The sequence below is a fragment of the Macaca mulatta genome, chromosome 14, assembly GCF_049350105.2.
Source record: "Macaca mulatta isolate MMU2019108-1 chromosome 14, T2T-MMU8v2.0, whole genome shotgun sequence".
NCBI classification, from domain to species: domain Eukaryota; kingdom Metazoa; phylum Chordata; class Mammalia; order Primates; family Cercopithecidae; genus Macaca; species Macaca mulatta.
Window position 1 is genome coordinate 11,397,147 of NC_133419.1, and position 19,725 is coordinate 11,416,871.

The window sequence follows — 19,725 nt, forward strand, 5'->3', positions numbered from 1 at the left end:
TGCGATTGGCCCGCGGAAGGCCGGGGCGGAGCCACGCGGATCCCGCGCTGAGCGGAAGTACGGACAGTGAACTGGCGTGGCATCGCAGCTATGGGAGCTCCCGGGGGAAAGATCAACCGGCCCCGAACGGTGACTCTGGGGGGGCCGCGACTTTGTTTCCTGAAGTGTCCCCGAGCCCGTTTATCTCGCACAAGATGGGATCAATGGGTGGCCGGGGTTGCCTCGTGGAGCGGCCCGGGGTCGCGGTGAGCCCACTCCATCTGATTCGCATCTTTCTCCCCAGTAGGAGCTGAAGAAGAAGCTGTTCAAACGCCGGCGGGTGCTGAATCGGGAGCGGCGTCTGAGGCACCGGGTGGTCGGGGCTGTGATAGACCAAGGGCTGATCACGCGGCACCACCTCAAAAAGCGGGCGTGAGTACTAGACCCTCTTCCTGTTGGTTGTCCCCACCGAGTCTTCCCTCCTCCCTGCAGAGCTCCGGAGCAGCTTCACCTCTCAGCTCACCTCCTTGTGCACTGACGCTTATGCGGGGAATGTCTGTCTGTTAGTTCCTAAGCTCTGCTAGCCTCTCACAATACCTGTAGCAGACAACCTTTCTTTGGGTTTTGGATTCTGTTAAGAATCTCAGGAAAGCCGGGGGCGGTGGCTCACGCCTGTAATCCCAGCACTTTGGGAGGCTGACGCGGGCGGATCACTAGAGATCGGGAGACCAGTCTGATCAACATGGTGAAACCCCATCTCTGCTAGAAATACAAAAATTAGCCGTGCATGGTGGCCGGCACCTGTAGTCCCAGCTACACGGGAGGCTGAGGCAGGAGAATTGCTTGAACCTGGGAGGCGGAGGTTGCAGTGAGCTGAGATCACACTACTGCACTCCAGCCTGGGCGACACAGCGAGACTACGTCTCAAAAAAAAAAAAAAAAAAACCACAAACGAATCTCAGGAAATCTGTTGACTCTCCAAGTAATATTGTACATTCACATAGATTTTTATAAGTAAACTTATTTTTACATACAGAAAAGTGCGCACATAGGCGTGTAAAACTCGGTGAGTTTTCCCAAAGGTACTCATAGGATTTCACTTGTAAGTTTCAAGGCCTCCTGTGTTTTGAGGAAGAGTTCCCATCCGATTAATTACTTTCTTTTTTTTTTTTTTTTTTTTGAGACGGAGTCTCGCTCTGTCGCCCAGGCTGGAGTGCGGTGGCACAATTTCCACTCACTGCAAGCTCTGCCTCCCGGGTTCACGCCATTCTCCTGCCTCAGCCTCCCGAGTAACTGGGACTACAGGCGCCCGCCACTGCGCCCGGCTAATTTTTGTATTTTTAGTAGAGACGGGGCTTCACCGTGTTAGCCAGGATGGTCTCGATCTCCTGACCTCGTAATCCACCCATCTCGGCCTCCCAAAGTGCTGGGATTACAGGCGTGAGCCACCGCGCCCGGCCCCCATTAATTACTTTCTATGTCCTTTCTTTTTTAATTTTTTTCTCTTTTTTAAGACGGAGTTTCCCTCTGTTGCCCAGGCTGGAGTGAAGTGGCGTGATCTTGGCTCACTGCAACCTCCGCCTCCCGGGTTCAAGCAATTCTCCTGCCCCAGCCTCCGGAGTAGCTGGGGTTACAGGCGCTCGCCACTGCACCCGGCTGATTTTTGTTTTTTGTTTTTTGTTTTTTGAGACGGAGTCTCGCTCTGTCGCCCAGGCTGGAGTGCAGTGGTGCGATCTCTCACTGCAAGCTCCACCTCCTGGGTTCACGCCATTCTCCCACCTCAGCCTCCCTAGTAGCTGGGACTGCAGGCACGCGCCACCACGCCTGGCTAATTTTTTGTATTTTTAGTAGAGACGGGGTTTCATCGTGTTAGCCAGGATGGTCTTGATCTCCTGACCTCGTGATCCACCCGCCTCGGCCTCCCAAAGTGCTGGGATTACAGACGTGAGCCACCGTGCCTGGCCTAATTTTTGTATTTTTAATAGAGACAGGGTTTCACCATGTTGGCCAGGCTGGTCTTGAACTCCTGACCTCAGGTGATCCGCCCACCTCAGCCTCCCAAACTGTTAGGATTACAGGCATGAGCCACTGCCCCTGATCCTTTTTTTAGTTTCTTGTCCTTTTATTAGCTTCTTTAATGTAAATATTTAGGGTTTCTATTACTATTCGTATTATATTTATTTAATACTTTTTCTATAGCCAGAACCATTTGTGTGACCTCGGATGGTTCAGGTTAACCTAGCTATCTTTATTTCCACTTACCCATTAGGTCCAGCGCACGTGCCAACATTACTCTGTCAGGGAAGAAGCGCAGAAAACTCCTCCAGCAGATCCGGCTTGCCCAGAAAGAGAAGGCAGCCATGGAAGGTGAGGCTGGGACAGAGGTGGGTGAGGGGAATCCTGGATTTATTTGGGTTAATACTTCCTTCTTCCCTTTACTCAGTGGAAGCCCCTTCAAAACCAGCCAGGACTAGTGAACCACGGCTCAAAAGGCAAAAGAAGACAAAAGCTCCCCAGGATGTAGAAATGAAGGACCTTGAAGATGAGAGCTAAACCTCTTCCAGTAGAAGATTCTCAACTGGAGCCAGCCTTCAGACTCAGTGGTTGTTTTAGAGGACGTTGACAAAAGCAGTGCCCCTTTTCACTCTCCAGATTTCCTCCTACCTAATGGCCTACTGACCTCCCCTACAGGGATGTCTTTGGGAGGGAAGAAGGTACAGAAGAAAGATTGGAGAAGGGCCTCTCTAGCAGTCAACTCCATTTGTAATAAAGCCCTAGCACTCTGAGATGTGTGTGATTAAATGTAGGAATGGGGATGGGTCATGAAAAGGTTGCTGAGTATGGAAACAAGACAGTGAGGAAGCAGTACCTACAGAGCTTCCTTGAGCAAATGCAGCAAGATGCCAGCTTCTGCCCTCCAAGAGTGGTGGTGCCTGACCGGGCGCAGTGGCTCACGCCTATAATCTCAGCGCTTTAGGAGGCCAAGGCCAGCGGATCACCTGAGGTCAGGAGTTAGACCAGGCTGGCTAACCCTGTTTCTATTAAAAATACAAAAAATTAGCCAGGCGTGGTGGTGCACACCTGTAATCCCAGCTACTTGGGAGGCTGAGGCAGGAGAATCGCTTGAACCCAGGAGGCGGAGGTTGCCTACAGGAGTATTGCATGAGGCCAGGAACCCAAGGCTGTAGTGTGCTATGATCTCATCTGTCTTCTTAGCAAGTGATATTCTAACTTTCTTTTTTTTTTTTTTTTTTTTTTTTTTTGAGACGGAGTCTCGCTCTGTCGCCCAGGCTGGAGTGCAGTGGCGCGATCTCGGCTCACTGCAAGCTCCGCCTCCTGGGTTTACGCCATTCTCCTGCCTCAGCCTCCTGAGTAGCTGGGACTACAGGCGCCCGCCACCGCGCCCGGCTAATTTTTTTTGTATTTTTAGTAGAGACGGGGTTTCACCGTGGTCTCGATCTCCTGACCTTGTGATCCGCCCACCTCGGCCTCCCAAAGTGCTGGGATTACAGGCTTGAGCCACCACGCCCGGCCGATACTCTAACTTTCCATTTGTGACAAAGATACAGATTATTTGAGAAGCTGAAGTTACAGTAAGCCACCATTGTGCAACTGTACTCCAGCCTGGGCAACAGAGTGAGCCATTGTCTCAAACAATATAGATAGATAATTGTTTTTTTTTTTTTTTTTTTTTTTTGAGAGGGAGTCTCGCTCTGCCGCCCAGGCTGGAGTGCAGTGGCCGGATCTCAGCTCACTGCAAGCTCCGCCTCCCGGGTTCCCGCCATTCTCCTGCCTCAGCCTCCCGAGTAGCTGGGACTACAGGCGCCCGCCACCGCGCCCGGCTAGTTTTTTGTATTTTTTTTAGTAGAGACGGGGTTTCACCGTGTTAGCCAGGATGGTCTCGATCTCCTGACCTCGTGATCCGCCCGTCTCGGCCTCCCAAAGTGCTGGGATTACAGGCTTGAGCCACCGCGCCCGGCTAGATAGATAATTGTAGGGATGGTAGAGGTAAAGTTCCTGATACCAGTTCTGCCACTGCCTCTGTGTGACTAAGGTATGCAAGAAAGCTTACCCCTTCTGTCTTGCTTCTTTTGCTGCATTATGTTTTCATTTTAATGATTTATATATATATATATATTTTGCTTTTGGAGACAGAGTCTCATACTATAGCCCGGGATGGAGTACAATGGCATAATCCTGGCTCACTGCAACCTCCGCCTCCCGGGTTCAAGCGATTCTCCTGCCTCAGCCTCCCTAGTAACTGGGATTACAAGCGCCCGCCACCAGGCCTGGCTTATTTTTTGTATTTTTTAGTAGAGATGGGGTTTCACTGTGTTGGCCAGTCTGGTCTTGAACTCCTGACCCTGTGATCTTCCCACCTTGGCCTCCCAAAGTGCTGGGATTACAGGCGTGAACCACTGCACATGGCCTTTGTTTTTTATATGTATATGTTTTATATGTATGTATGTATTTATATGTATTTTATTTTTTTGTAAGAGTCAGGGTCTGGGCCGGGCGCGGTGGCTCACGCCTGTAATCCCAGCACTTTGGGAGGCTGAGGCGGGTGGATCATGAGGTCAGGAGATCGAGACCATCCTGGCTAACACGGTGAAACCCTGTCTCTACTAAAAATACAAAAAAATTAGCCAGGCGTGGTGGCGGGTGCCTGTAGTCCCAGCTACTCGGGAGGCTGAGGCAGGAGAATGGCCTGAACCTGGGAGGCGGAGCTTGCAGTGAGCTGAGATTGCGCCACTGCACTCCAGCCTGGGCGACAGAGCGAGATTCCGTCTCAGAAAAAAAAAAAAAAGAAAAAGAAGAAAGAGTCAGGGTCTGTCGCCCAGGCTGGAGTGCAGTGGTATAGTCTCAAATCACTGCAACCTTGATCTCCTGGGCTCAAACAATCCTTACACCTCAGCCTCCTGAGTAGCTGGGACTACAGGGGCACACCACTACCCCTGACTAATTTTTTTTTCTTTTTTTTTTGAGATGAAGTCTCGCTCTGTTACCCAGGCTGGAGTGTAGTGGCGCCATCTCGACTCACTGCAAGCTCTGCCGCCTCCCGGGTTCACACCATTCTCCTGCATCAGCCTCCTGAGTAGCTGGGACTACAGGCGCCCGCCACCACACCCGGCTAATTTTTTGTATTTTTAGTAGAGATGGGGTTTCACCGTGTTAGCCAGGATGGTCTCGATCTCCTGACCTCGTGATCAGCCCACGTTGGCCTCCCAAAGTGCTGGGACTACAGGTGTGAGCCACCGTGCCCGGCCACCCCTGACTTGAGTTTTTAAAATTTTTTGTAGAGACGGAGTTTTTACCCAGGCTGGTCTCAAAGCCCTGGACTCAAGCGATCCACCCACCTTAGCTCCCAAAGTGCTGGGATTACAAGTGGAATTAAAAAAAAATCTCTAGTAAAGAGAAAAGATAAGTAAAATCAGCCCCCATATATGCCCTCTACTTAGATTTACTGGTTATTAACATTATGCTACACTTGTGTATCTACATTTTTCTTGTCTTTATTGAATTAAATCCTTTGAAAGTCAAATATAGACAACATGAAACCTTATTCCTAAGGATATCCTTCTATGTAGCCGCAATACTATAATCACAGCTAAGACATTTAACATTGATTAAATACCTAAAATTTTTTTTTTTTTTTTTGATATGGAGTCTCACTCTGTCGCCAGGCTGGAGTGCAGAGGTGTGATCTTGGCTCACTGCAACCTCCGCCTCCCAGGTTCAAGCGATTTTCCTGCCTTAGCGTCCCGAGTAGACAGGGTTTCACCATGTCGGCCAGAAAAGTCTCGAACTCTGACCTCAGGTGATCCGCCCGCCTCAGCCTTCCAAAGTGCTGGGATTATAGGCGTGAGCCACGGCACCCAGCCTTTTTTTTTTTTTGAGACAGAGTCTCTGTCACTCAGGCTGGAGTGCAATAGCACAGTCTCAGCTCACTGCAACCTCTGCCTCCTGGATTCAACCTCAGCCTCCCGAGTAGCTGGGACTATAGGTATGTGCCACCACATCTGGCTAATTTTTGTATTTTTAGTAGAAATGGGGTTTCACCATGTTGGCCAGGTCTCAAACTCCTGCCCTTAGGTCCTCTACCCGCCTTGGCCTCCCAAAGTGCTGGGATTACAGATGTGAGTCACTGCACCGGCCATTTTTCTGTATTTTCAGTAGAGGTGGAGTTTTACCATATTGGCCAGGCTGGTCTTGAACTCCTGACCTCAAATGATCCGCTCACCTCGGCTTCCCAAAGTGTTGGGATTACAGGCGTGAGCCACCTAGCCTGGCCCGCCCAGTGGTTTAGTAGCCATGATGGTCTTTACCTGAATTAGTTATTACTGTGTTACAAAATGATGATTTTCCAATACTGTCATTCATTCATTCATATTATTCCTATGACATTCTGAAAAGAAAAGCCCAGGCCATGCATGGTGGCTCATTCCTGTAATCCCAGCACTATGGGCGGCTGAGGCCAGGGGATCACCTGAAGTCAGGAGTTCAAGACCATCCTGTCCAACATGATGAAACCCCGTCTCTACTGAAAATACAAAAAATTAGCCAGGCGTGGTGGCATGCACCTGTAGTCCCAGTTACTCGGGAGGCTGAGGCAGAAGAATCACTTGAACCCGGGAGGGGGAGGTTGCAGTGAGCCGATATGATGCCACTGCACTCCAGCCTGGGTGACAGAGCAAGACTTTTCACAACAAAAAAGAAGAGCCCTAGGCCGGGCGCAGTGGCTCAAGCCTGTAATCCCAGCACTTTGGGAGGCCGAAACGGGCGGATCACGAGGTCAGGAGATCAAGACCATCCTGGCTAACACGGTGAAACCCCGTCTCTACTAAAAAATACAAAAAACTAGCCGGGCGAGGTGGCGGACGCCTGTAGTCCCAGCTACTCGGGAGGCTGAGGCAGGAGAATGGTGTAAACCCGGGAGGCGGAGCTTGCAGTGAGCTGAGATCCGGCCACTGCACTCCAGCCTGGGCGACAGAGCGAGACTCCGTCTCAAAAAAAAAGAAAAAAAAAAAAAAGAAGAGCCCTGCCCCTTTTTTGTTATCACTGTGAATTTACAGATTTTTTCCAATGTTAAAATATATTACAGTTTTTCATGCTGAAATTATGACAAGTTTGGCAAATGATAGCTTCTTCAAGTTGGTCCCTAAGTCCTTGTGACACAACCACAGTGTTTGAGCACTTCATTGCTTTCTGGCGCAATAATATATTCCAGATTCACTTATTACTTTCCCTGCCTAAGAACTTGGAGTCAGCAATTTCACTAGTAAAAAAGTATTATGTCCAGTTGTTTTTCCTTGTGTGATATTTCACTTAATGTCCAGTGGTTTCTGTTTGTTTTATTTTCCTTTCTATCTTCCTTCCTTCCTTCCTTTTTCTCTCTTTCTTTCTTTCTTTCTTTCTTGAGATGGAGTCTCGCTCTGTTGCCCAGGCTGTAGCGATTCTCCTGCCTCAGCCTCCCAAGTAGCTGGGATTACTAGGATTACAGGTGCATGCCACCACACCCGGTTGATTTCTGTGTTTTTAGTAGAGACGGGGTTTCACCATGTTGGCCAGGCTGGCCTCGAACTCCTGACCTCGGGTAATCCACCCGCCTCAGCCTCCCAAAGTGCTGGTATTACAGGTGTGAGCCACCATGACCAGCCTTGTTTGTTTTCTTGAGACGTGGTTTCTCTCTGTCACCCAGGCTGGAGTGCAATGGCACAATCACTGCTTATTGCAGCCTGGACCTCCTGGGCTCAGGCAATCTCCCACCTCAGCCTCCCAGGTAGCTGGGACTACAGGCACATGCCAGCATGGCCAGCAAAGTTATTTATTTATCTAATTTGAGACAGAGTGTTGCTCTGTCACCCAGGCTGGAGTGCAGTGGCACAATCTCGGCTTACTGCAACCTTTGCCTCCCAGGTTCGAGCGATTTTCCTGCCTCAGCCTCCCGAGTAGGAGGATTACAGGCATGCGCCACCACGCCTGGCTAATTTTTTTTTTTTTTTTTTTGGAGACGGAGCCTCGTTCTGTCGCCCAGGCTAGAGTGCAGTGGTATGATCTCCACTCACTGCAAGCTCTGCCTCCCAGGTTCACGCCATTCTCCTGGCTCAGCCTCCCATGTAGCTGGGACGACAGGTGCCTGCCACTGCTCCCGGCTAATTTTTTTTGTATTATTAGTAGAGACGGGGTTTCACTGTGTTAGCCAGGATGGTCTCGATCTCCTGACCTCGTGATCCGCCCCTCTCGGCCTCCCAAAGTGCTGGGATTACAGGCTTGAGCCACTGTGCCCAGCCGCTAATTTTTTTTATATTTAGTAGAGACAGGGTTTCACCATGTTGGCCAGGATGGTCTCAAACTCCTGACTTCGTGATTTGCCTGCCTTGGCCTCCCAAAGTGGTGGGATTACAGGCATGAGCCACCACGCCCAGCCCAATTTATAATTTCTACTCTTTTTTTTTTTTTGAGCCAGAGTTTTCCTCTGTCGCCCAGGCTGGAGTGCAGTGTTGGGATCTCGGCTCACTCTAACCTCTACCTCCCAGGTTCAAGCGATTCTCCTGCTTAAGCCTTCCGAGTAGCTGGGATTACAGACATCTGCCACCATGCTCAGCTAATTATTTGTATTATTATTATTTTTTTTTGAGACGGAGTCTCGCTCTGTCGCCCAGCCCAGGCTGGAGTGCAGTGGCGCGATCTCAGCTCACTGCAAGCTCTGCCTCCCGGGTTCACGCCATTCTCCTGCCTCAGCCTCCCGAGTAGCTGGGACTACAGGCGCCCACAACCGCGCCCGGCTAATTTTTTGTATTTTTAGTAGAGATGGGGTTTCACCGTGGTCTCGATCTCCTGACTTTGTGATCCGCCCGCCTCGGCCTCCCAAAGTGCTGGGATTACAGGCGTGAGCCACCGCGCCCGGCAATTATTTGTATTTTTAAGGTTTCACCATGCTGTCCAGGCTGGTCTCGAACTCCCGACCTCAAGTGATCCACTCACTTCAGCCTCCCAAAGTGCTGGGATTACAGTTGTGAACCACCTCGCCCTGCCACTATCCCCATTTTAGACAGGCAAAATCAAGGTACAGAAAAATGGTAACTAGCTAGAAAATGATAGAAGGACTTGGGTCCAGGAAGTCTAATTCCAGAGTCCTTCAAACTGCCACTTGTCACTGTTGTCATTCAAAGAGGAGTTTTTGTATCTAGCATTTATGCTAAGCGCTACATAAATTATCTCAAGTGACCTTCACAAAGTGTGTGAGATGGAGGTGTCATGCTCGTTTCACAGACAAGGAAACAGGTTCCAAATAGCTGGGTCACTTGCTCAGGGTTATTTTACTAATAAATGGCAGACAGGAATCCAGATCTGTCCAACTCCAAAATGAACACCCTTAGATTATGCAATCTCTAAGGTCAAGAAATACATTCTAGTCTCATAGCTGGCAGAATTCATCTGGTTCAAAAGCTCCCTTTCACAGATCTGAGGCCCTGAGAAGGGAAGTGTTGGGTCCAAGTTTAAGGCAGAGCTAGGAGTAGAAATTGCCTCAGATTTACTGTCCTAGAATGATGCTTGGTAATAGGTGGTAGAAACACTGTAAATGATTGAACTTCTAAAATGTAAGAACAGGCGGGGCACTGTGGCTTATGCCTATAATCCTAGCACTTTGGGAGGTTGAGGTGGGAGGATTGCTTAAGGCCAGGAGTTCAAAACCAGACTGGGGAACATCTCGAATTAAAAAAAAAAAAAAAAAATTTAAGTAAATAAAATTTAAGAACAACCACGAAATCATGCATAAGGGCTGGGCGCGGTGGCTCACGCCTGTAATCCTAGCACTTTGGGAGGCATAGGCGGGTGGATTACCTGAGGTCAGGAGTTCAGGACCAGCCTAGCCAACATGGTGAAACCCTGTCTCTACTAAAAAATATAAAAATTAGCCAGGCATGGTGGCGGGCGCCAGTAATCCCAGCTTCTCAGGAGCTTGAGACAGGAGAATCGCCTGGACCCAGGAGGTGGAGGTTGCAGTGAACCGAGATTATGCCATTGCACTCCAGCCTAGGTGACAGAGGGAGACTCCGTCTCAAAACAACAACAACAACAAAAAACAAACCTGCTATATCCTCATCACCTACAACAGTGTCTGCCTGGCATGTAGTAGGTTCTGTTTTTTCCTTTGTTTTGTTTAAGATGGAGTCTTGCTCTGTCGCCTAGGCTGGAGTGCAGTGGTGCAATCTCAGCTCACTGCAACATCCACCTCCCGGGTTCAGGCGATTCTCCTGCCTCAGCCTCCTGAGTAGCTGGGATCACAGGTGTGCACCACCATGCTGGCTAATTTTTTTTTTTTTTTTTTTTTGAGACTGAGTCTCGCTCTGTTACCCAGGCTGGAGTGCAGTGGCACAATCTTGGCTCATCACAACCTCCGCCTCCCAGGTTCAAGGGATTCTCCTGCCTCAGCCTTCGGAGTAGCTGGGACTATAGGCGGGCGCCACAATACTTGGCTAATTTTTTGTATTTTTAGTAGAGACAGAATTTCACTGTGTTCAAGACCAGCTTGGTTTTGAACTCCTGACCTGTGATCCCCTCTGCCTCGGCCTCCCAAAGTGCTAGTATTATAGGCGTGATGCACCGTGCCCAGCCCAGTGATATAGCTTTTTTTTTTTTTTTTGAGACGGAGTCTCACGCTGTTGCCCAGGCTGGAGTGCAGTGGCGCGATCTCGGCTCACTGCAAGCTCCGCCTCCCGGGTTCCCGCCATTCTCCTGCCTCAGCCTCCTGAGTAGCTGGGACTACAGGCGCCCGCCACCGCGCCCGGCTAATTTTTTTGTATTTTTAGTAGAGACGGGGTTTCACTGTGGTCTTGATCTCCTGACCTTGTGATCCGCCCGCCTCGGCCTCCCAAAGTGCTGGGATTACAGGCTTGAGCCACCGCGCCCGGCCTATAGCTTTTAACAAAATCGGCCAAGTCTCTGTTGTCAAACAGCTTATTTTCTGTTTCATTCAATAAACACAAAAATAGTTAATGCTTGTCTAGCGCTTACCATCACTGGCACTAAGTGCTATACAATGACCATACTACCTCATTTCAGTTTTCATAACAACCCTTTGAGGTATTTGTAATATTAATATAACCTCCTCATTTCCAGAGGAAGGAACAGTTATTGAGTGTTTAAGTAAAGTACACGACCAGTAGGTAGAACAGCTGGAACCTGATCTAGGTACACTGGCTTGAGTGAGGGCTCTTGATGAGTTGTACTGGCTCCCTATACAGTTAGCAAGCTCTGTCTCTGGCAGGTGTGGGGCTGTGAGTTAGACACGAAGGTCCCTATTCTGGGAAGCTGTGAGAGAGAGAGAAGCCTAAACAGTGAAGATAGATGGAAGGATGTTATTCATACTTGCCACTGGGAGGACATCTTTAGGCTAGCTAGCTCAATTTGTTTTGGATTCCCTCTCCCTCCTTCTCTCTTATTTTTTCTTTTTCTTTTATGAGTTTTCTCTTCTTTCTTTCCATTTCTTTTCTGCTTTCTCTCTTCCCTTCTCTCTCTCTTGTAAAAGCATTTTTGTAGGCAGGGCGCGGTGGCTCACACCTGTAATCCCAGCACTTTGGGAGGCTGAGGCAGGCGGATCACCTGACGTCAGGAGTTCGAGACCAGCCCGGCCAACATGTGTCTAATTAGCTGGGCGTGGTGGCACATGCTTGTAGTCCTAGCCACTTGGGAGGCTGAGGCAGGAGAATTGCTTGAACCTGGGAGGTGGAGGTTGCAGAGCCGAGATTGCACTCCAGCCTGGGCGACAGAATGAGATTTTAAAAAAAGGCTGGGTGCGGTGACTCATGCCTGTAATCCCAGCACTTTGGGAGGCTGAGGTGGATGGATCACTTGAGTTCAGGAATTGGAGGCCAGCTTGGCAGACATGGGGAAACCTTGTCTCTATAAAAATACAAAAATTAGCCAGATTTGGTGGTGGGCGCCTATAGTCCCAGCTACTTGGGAGGCTGAGGCTGGATAATCGCCTGAACTTGGAAAGCGGAAGTTGCAGTGAGCCCAGATCTCGCCACTGCACTCCAGCCTGGGTGAGGGAGTGAGACTCTGTCTCAAAAGGAAAAGAAAAAGAAAAAGAAAAAGAAACAAAAAAACAAAGAGAGACTGGCTGGGTGTGGTGGCTTACTTCTGTAATCCCAGTGCTTTGGGAAGCTGAGGTGGGAGAATCACTTGAGGACAGGAGTTGGAGATCAGTATGGGCAACATAGGGAGACACTCCCTCCACCCCCTGCAAATCCCTAACTCTGAAAATATTTAAAAAGTAGCCAAGTGTGATGATGTGCTCCTATAATCTCAGCTACCTGGAAGACTGAGGTGGGAGGATGGCTTGAGCTCAGGAGGTCAGGGCTGCAGAGAGGGGTGATTCTGTCACTGCACGGTCACAAAATAAACAACAACAACAACAAAACCTTCCTATGCTTCATTTTTTAAAAGTTGTGAGTTGAACATTTTGTATTTTTGGCGTTAGGAAAAATAATTAAAATCTCACTGTGAGTGTCTGCGGCCAGTTTGTGTGTGTGTGTGTTTATCGGGAGTCTCGTTCTGTCGCCCAGGCTGGAGTGCAGCGGCAAGATCTCGGCTCACAGAAATCTCCGCCTCCCGGGATCAAGCCATTATCCTGCCTCAGCCTCCCGAGTTTACAGGCATGAGCCACCACGCCCGGCTAATTTTTGTATTTTTTTTTTGTTTTTTTTTTTTTTTTTTTGAGGCGGAGTTTCGCTCTGTCTCCCAGGCTGGAGTGCAGTGGCCGGATCTCAGCTCACTGCAAGCTCCGCCTCCCGGGTTTACACCATTCTCCTGCCTCAGCCTCCCGAGTAGCTGGGACTACAGGCGCCCGCCACCTCGCCCGGCTAGTTTTTTTTTTTTTGTATTTTTTAGTAGAGACGGGGTTTCACCATGTTAGCCAGGATGGTCTCGATCTCCTGACCTCGTGATCCGCCCGTCTCGGCCTCCCAAAGTGCTGGGATTACAGGCTTGAGCCACCGCGCCCGGCCAATTTTTGCATTTTTAGTAGAGACGGGGTTTTGCCATGTTGGCCAGGCTGGTCTTGAACTCCTGACCTCAGGTGATCCGCCCCCTCGGGCTCTCAAAGTGCTGGGATTACAGGCGTGAGCCACCGCGCCGGGCCTAGTCTGTATGTCAATAGGCTTTTGAAAAAAGTGGTTGCATATAGGACAGATCGGCTTCCTGCTATCATCGTCCCGGGATTCTGCTCTGGGACTCCGACGGGGTGCGGAACCAATGTAAGAGGGTCGAGGACATCGCCGGATTAATTTTCCTGAGAGGCCTAGTAGCTGGTTCCTTTCGCGTTTCCTGTAAGCGCGCATGCGCCGCCTGCGCTCCGCCGCTCCCGCCTCGGGCTCGGCTCGGGCTCCGGGATGTCCGCGTTGTGCGACCCTCCCGGGGCCCCAGGGCCTCCTGGGCCTGCCCCGGCCACCCACGGTCCCGCGCCTCTCAGGTAGTTAGAGCCCTTGGCACCTTCCTCCCACCGCGTGGCCCCGCGCCGATCCCCAGCCTTCTCGGTAGAAACCCGGATCCTACCTCGAGAACTCACGTCAGGGTTCTCAGAGAGATTCTTGGTCAGGTCCTCCCAGAACTCAGGGACTGCCTCACCAAAACTCAGGGCTCCAGTGCCCGCCCTCCCAAGACCTCGGGCCTGCCTCTCCCTAGACTCCGATGCCTAACTACCCTCGACCCCGAGCTTCCTCTCCCAAGAGTCGGGGGTATCATAACTCTTGGGAACCCAGCTGCCCTGGCCATTTTTGACCCTGGGAAACCCAAGATCCTGACTTCATGGAGACTCCCTGAGACCCCAGGCCCAGAAACAGAATGCAGTCCGGCTGAGTTCCTCCCTTATATTAGGGTGGTTTTTTTTGAGGAAACAGAGGAATGGCACTGTCAGAGCCTTATCAGCACCTAGAGGATGCTGTCTTCTTTGACAGAAAAGGCGATAAGAGAAAGGGGATTTGCCGCCTTCCATAACTCTGGTTTCTGAACCTCTGAGACTGAACCCATATGTTTTAGGAGGGAAAGGGCTGAAAAGCATTATTACTTTGTGCCCTGGGACACCCTGATGTCCAGGCACATTGAGGGTGCTGGGTAGATGGTGGTTGTTGATGTGGTGACTAAGATTTTGCAGAATATGGGAAGAAACAGATATTAGGAGGGAGAGCCCTTAATAAGGGGCTTACAATTTTTTTTTTTTCCCCATTAAGAGCAGATTTCAAGGTGCTTGTGTTGTGGGATGGGGTGGGGCAGGGGTGGTGGTGGAAGGTGATAAAGCTGGAATGGAAAGGTGACTTTTTTTTTTTTGAGACGGTCACCCTGTCTCCCAGGCTGGAGTGCAGTGGCGTGATCTCGGCTCACTGCAACCTCTGCCTCCTGAGTTCAAGTGATTCTCGTGCCTCAGCCTCCCGAGTAGCTGGGATTACACCATGCCTGGCTAATTTTTTTGTTTTTGTTTTTGTTTTTTTTTTTTTGAGACAGAGTCTCGCTCTGTCACCCAGGCTGGAGTGCAGTGGTATGATCTTGGCTCACTGCAAGCTCCTCCGCTTCCCGGGTTCACACCATTCTCCTGCCTCAGCCTCCTGAGAAGCTGGGACTACAGGCGCCCGCCACCACGCCCAGCTAATTTTTTTTTGTATTTTTAGTAGAGACAGGGTTTCACCGTGTTTGCCAGCATGGTCTCGATCTCCTGACCTCGTGATCAGCCCGCCTTGGCCTCCCAAAGTGCTGGGATTACAGGCGTGAGCCACTGGGCCTGGCATGTATTTTTATTTTTATTTATTTATTTATTTATTTTTTTTGAGACGGAGTCTCGCTCTGTCACCCAGGCTGGAGTGCAGTGGCCGGATCTCAGCTCACTGCAAGCTCCGCCTCCCGGGTTTATGCCATTCTCCTGCCTCAGCCTCCCAAGTAGCTGGGACTACAGGCGCTCGCCACCTTGCCCGGCTAGTTTTTTGTACTTTTTAGTAGAGACGGGGTTTCACCGTGTTAGCCAGGATGGTCTCGATCTCCTGACCTCGTGATCCGCCCGTCTCGGCCTCCCAAAGTGCTGGGATTACAGGCGTGAGCCACCGCGCCCGGCCTGGCATGTATTTTTAATACAGACAAGGTTTCACCCTGTTTGCCAGGCTGGTTTTTTTTTTTTTTTTTTTTGAGACGGAGTCTCACGCTGTTGCCCAGGCTGGAGTGCAGTGGCGAGATCTCGGCTCACTGCAAGCTCCGCCTCCCGGGTTCCCGCCATTCTCCTGCCTCAGCCTCCTGAGTAGCTGGGACTACAGGCGCCCGCCACCGCGCCCGGCTAATTTTTTTGTATTTTTAGTAGAGACGGGGTTTCACTGTGGTCTCGATCTCCTGACCTTGTGATCCGCCCGCCTCGGCCTCCCAAAGTGCTGGGATTACAGGCTTGAGCCACCGCGCCCGGCCCAGGCTGGTTTTGAACTTCTGACCTCAAGTGATCCACCCTCCTTGGCCTCCCAAAGTGCTAGGTTACAGACGTGAGGCACTGCAACCAGCCTGGAAATGTTTTTAAAGCAGATATTATAGAAACACAAATATAGTCAATTCAACAAATATTTATTGACTACCTTCCATATACTATGTACCTCAATAGAAGTGGATTCAGTGTTGAAGAGCACAGAAATGGTTCCTACACTCTTGGCGAATATAGTCTGATTGCTTAACTTTGATTTCGTTCGTTTATTTTTTTGATGGCACACACAGGCTGGAGTGCAGTGGTGCGATTTTGGCTCACTGCAACCTCTGCTTCCAGGGCTCAAGTGATCCTTCCGCCTCAGCCTCTCTAGTAGCTGGGACTGCAGGCACATGCCCCCATGCCTGGCTAATTTTTTTTTTTTTTTTTTTTTTTTTTGTAGAGATGGAGTTTCAGTATGTTCCTCAGACTGATCTTGAACTCTTGTGCTCAAGCGATCCACCAGCCTTGGCCTCCCAAAATGCTGGCATTATAGGCGTGAGCCACTGGAGCCAACCTTGATTTATCTGTAAAATGGGATCATAATAGTACCTACCTTATTGAACTGTTGTCAGGATTGAAATAATACATGCAAAGTATTTAAAAGAGTACCTGTTGATGTTCTAAGAGTTATCTATTACTGATATTATTACTGTTGTCATTGAAAGAAACATAGCTTTTGGCCGGGTGCGGTGGCTCATGCCTGTAATGCCAGCACTTTGGGAGGCCAAGGCGGGCAGATTACGAGGTCAGGAGATTGAGACCATCCTGGCTAACATGGTGAAACTCCATCTCTATTAAAAATACAAAAAGAAAAAAAAATTAGTCGGGTGTGGTGGCAGGCGCCTATAGTCCCAGCTACTTGGGAGGTTGAGGCAGGAGAATCACTTGAACCCAGTAGGTGGAGGTTGCAGTGAGCCAAGGTGGCGCCACTGCACTGCAGCTTGGGCAACAAAGCAAGACTCTATCTCAAAAAACAAACATTCTTTTATGAGGGAAGTAATTTTAATATCCCTGTTTAAATAAAAGACAAAGCTCATGCAGGAAAGGTAAGTTGCCTAACATCTTACAACACTCTAAGTCTGTTTCTTTTGCTTCCTTATAGTGCTCAGGAGCTGTCCCAGGAAATCAAGGCTTTTCTGACTGGCGTAGACCCCCTTTTGGGCCACCAACTCTCAGCCCGGGAACATGCTCGCTGTGGTCTTCTCCTGCTCCGTTCTTTGCCACCTGCTCGGGCTGCTGTGCTTGACCACTTGAGAGGTGTCTTTGATGAGAGTGTCCGGGCCCACCTGGCTGCCCTGGATGAAACCCCTGTGGCTGGTCCACCTCATCTCCGTCCACCTCCAGCCTCCCATGTCCCTGCTGGGGGACCTGGTCTAGAGGATGTGGTTCAGGAAGTGCAGCAGGTGCTGTCTGAGTTTATCCGGGCCAACCCAAAGGCCTGGGCACCTGTGATTAGTGCATGGTCCATTGACCTCATGGGGCAACTGAGCAGCACGTACTCAGGCCAGCACCAGCGTGTTCCCCATGCTACTGGCGCTCTTAATGAACTGCTACAGCTGTGGATGGGTTGTAGGGCCACGCGTACATTAATGGACATCTATGTGCAGTGCCTCTCGGCTCTCATTGGTAGCTGCCCAGATGCGTGTGTGGATGCCTTGCTGGATACCTCTGTTCAGCATTCTCCACACTTTGACTGGGTTGTGGCACATATTGGCTCCTCTTTTCCTGGCACCATCATTTCCCGAGTTCTCTCCTGTGGCCTTAAGGACTTTTGCGTCCATGGTGGGGCTGGAGGTGGAGCTGGCAGCAGTGGTGGAAGCTCTTCTCAGACCCCCTCTACAGACCCCTTCCCTGGATCTCCTGCCATTCCTGCGGAGAAACGGGTGCCCAAGATTGCCTCAGTTGTAGGCATCCTAGGGCACCTGGCCTCCCGCCATGGAGATAGTATCCGACGGGAGCTCCTGCGAATGTTCCATGATAGCCTGGCAGGGGGAACTGGAGGCCGAAGTGGGGACCCCTCCCTTCAGGCCACGGTTCCCTTCCTACTGCAGCTGGCAGTCATGTCACCAGCTTTGCTGGGCACAGTCTCTGGAGAGCTTGTGGATTGCCTCAAGCCCCCAGCTGTGCTGAGCCAGCTGCAGCAACACCTTCAAGGATTCCCCCGAGAGGAGCTGGACAACATGTTGAACCTGGCTGTGCACCTGGTGAGCCAGGCCTCTGGGGCAGGTGCCTACCGCTTGCTGCAGTTCCTGGTGGACACAGCTATGCCTGCTTCGGTCATTACCACCCAGGGCCTGGCTGTGCCAGACACCGTACGTGAGGCTTGTGACCGGCTAATCCAGCTGCTGCTGCTGCACCTGCAAAAGCTGGTTCATCACCGGGGAGGGTCTCCTGGGGAAGGGGTGCTAGGCCCGGCCCCACCTCCCCGCTCGGTGCCCTTTTTAGATGCGCTAAAAAACCATGTTGGAGAGCTGTGTGGAGAGACGTTACGATTGGAACGGAAACGCTTCCTCTGGCAGCACCAGCTCTTGGGCCTGCTGTCTGTCTATACCCGGCCTAGCTGTGGACCTGAGGCCTTGGGCCATCTGCTGAGCCGAGCCCGAAGCCCTGAAGAGTTGAGTTTGGCCACCCAGTTATATGCAGGGCTAGTGGTCAGTCTGTCTGGCCTCCTGCCCCTGGCTTTCCGAAGCTGTCTGGCTCGGGTGCATGCGGGGACATTACAGCCTCCCTTCACGGCCCGGTTCCTGCGCAACTTGGCACTGCTAGTAGGGTGGGAACAGCAGGGTGGCGAGGGCCCTGCAGCCCTAGGGGCGCACTTTGGGGAATCTGCCTCAGCCCATCTATCTGACCTGGCGCCTCTCCTGCTACATCCTGAGGAGGAAGTAGCTGAAGCTGCTGCCTCCCTCCTGGCCATTTGCCCCTTTCCTCCTGAAGCCTTATCCCCCTCCCAGCTCCTGGGACTGGTAAGGGCTGGGGTGCACCACTTCTTCGCCTCTCTGAGGCTGCATGGCCCCCCAGGTGTGGCCTCAGCCTGTCAGCTTCTCACCCGCCTGTCTCAGACGTCCCCAGCTGGACTCAAGGCTGTCCTGCAGCTGCTGGTTGAGGGAGCCTTACATCGAGGCAACACAGAACTGTTTGGAGGGGAAGTAGATGGGGACAATGAGACTCTCTCAGTTGTTTCAGCTTCTTTGGCTTCTGCCTCCCTGTTGGACACTAACCGGAGGCACACTGCAGCTGTGCCAGGTCCTGGAGGGATTTGGTCAGTTTTCCATGCTGGAGTCATCGGCCGTGGCTTAAAGCCACCCAAGTTTGTCCAGTCACGAAATCAGCAGGAAGTGATCTATAACACCCAGAGCCTCCTCAGCCTCCTGGTTCACTGCTGCAGCGCCCCAGGGGGCACTGAATGTGGGGAATGCTGGGGGGCGCCCATCTTGAGTCCAGAGGCAGCCAAAGCAGTGGCAGTGACCTTGGTGGAGAGTGTGTGTCCCGATGCAGCTGGTGCAGAGCTGGCTTGGCCCCCCGAGGAACACGCTCGGGCCACCGTGGAGCGGGATCTCCGCATTGGCCGGCGCTTCCGGGAACAGCCCCTGCTCTTTGAGCTGTTAAAGCTGGTAGCAGCTGCTCCTCCAGCCCTGTGCTACTGTTCCGTGCTGCTTCGGGGGCTGCTGGCCGCCCTCTTGGGCCATTGGGAAGCCTCTCGCCACCCTGACACGACCCACTCCCCCTGGCACCTGGAGGCATCCTGCACCTTAGTAGCTGTCATGGCTGAGGGAAGTCTCCTGCCTCCGGCCTTGGGTAATATGCATGAAGTATTTAGCCAACTGGCACCTTTCGAGGTGCGTCTGCTGCTGCTTAGTGTCTGGGGATTTCTCCGGGAGCATGGGCCGTTGCCTCAGAAGTTCATCTTCCAATCAGAGCGAGGTCGCTTCATCCGGGACTTCTCCAGGGAGGGTGGAGGTGAGGGTGGACCCCATCTGGCTGTGCTGCACAGTGTCCTCCACCGCAACATCGACCGCCTGGGTCTTTTCTCTGGCCGTTTCCAGGCACCTTCACCGTCCACTCTTCTTCGACAAGGGACGTAGCCTTTTCTTGCTCTGGAAGCCCAGGGAGGTTGAGCAGTGAGAGAGGGAAGGGACTAACGTGCGACGGCAGGGTGGAGGTTCTAAGTCCTTGGCCTAAGGAGCGCTGTCACTTTTTTCTCTCCCACTTTTTTTTTCTAAATAAAATTTGCCGACATGAGAAAACCAGTC

At 51.3% G+C, this 19,725-nt stretch overlaps 3 protein-coding genes across 4 annotated transcripts in view; 2 read left to right on the plus strand and 1 right to left on the minus strand.

Annotated features, from left to right (window-relative positions):
- Nucleotides 1–19,725, minus strand: part of TAF6L (TATA-box binding protein associated factor 6 like) — a 180,559-nt gene that overhangs the window by 125,542 nt on the left and 35,292 nt on the right. The gene's annotated exons all lie outside the window — the stretch shown is intronic.
- C14H11orf98 (chromosome 14 C11orf98 homolog) lies at nucleotides 50–2,765 on the plus strand. Its single transcript, XM_002799519.4, has 4 exons — nucleotides 50–129; nucleotides 287–411; nucleotides 2,249–2,346; nucleotides 2,423–2,765. The coding sequence occupies exons 1-4, from the start codon at nucleotides 91–93 to the stop codon at nucleotides 2,530–2,532; spliced, it is 372 nt and encodes a 123-aa protein (XP_002799565.1). The 5' UTR covers nucleotides 50–90; the 3' UTR covers nucleotides 2,533–2,765.
- INTS5 (integrator complex subunit 5) lies at nucleotides 12,703–19,719 on the plus strand. Of its 2 annotated transcripts, none has more exons than XM_077962471.1 (2): nucleotides 12,703–13,241; nucleotides 16,578–19,719. In XM_077962471.1, the coding sequence occupies exon 2, from the start codon at nucleotides 16,951–16,953 to the stop codon at nucleotides 19,555–19,557; it is 2,607 nt and encodes an 868-aa protein (XP_077818597.1). In that variant the 5' UTR covers nucleotides 12,703–13,241; nucleotides 16,578–16,950; the 3' UTR covers nucleotides 19,558–19,719. The 2 variants fall into 2 exon arrangements, with proteins under 2 accessions (XP_077818597.1, XP_001116423.1); XM_001116423.5 differs by lacking the exon at nucleotides 12,703–13,241 and adding an exon at nucleotides 13,324–13,456.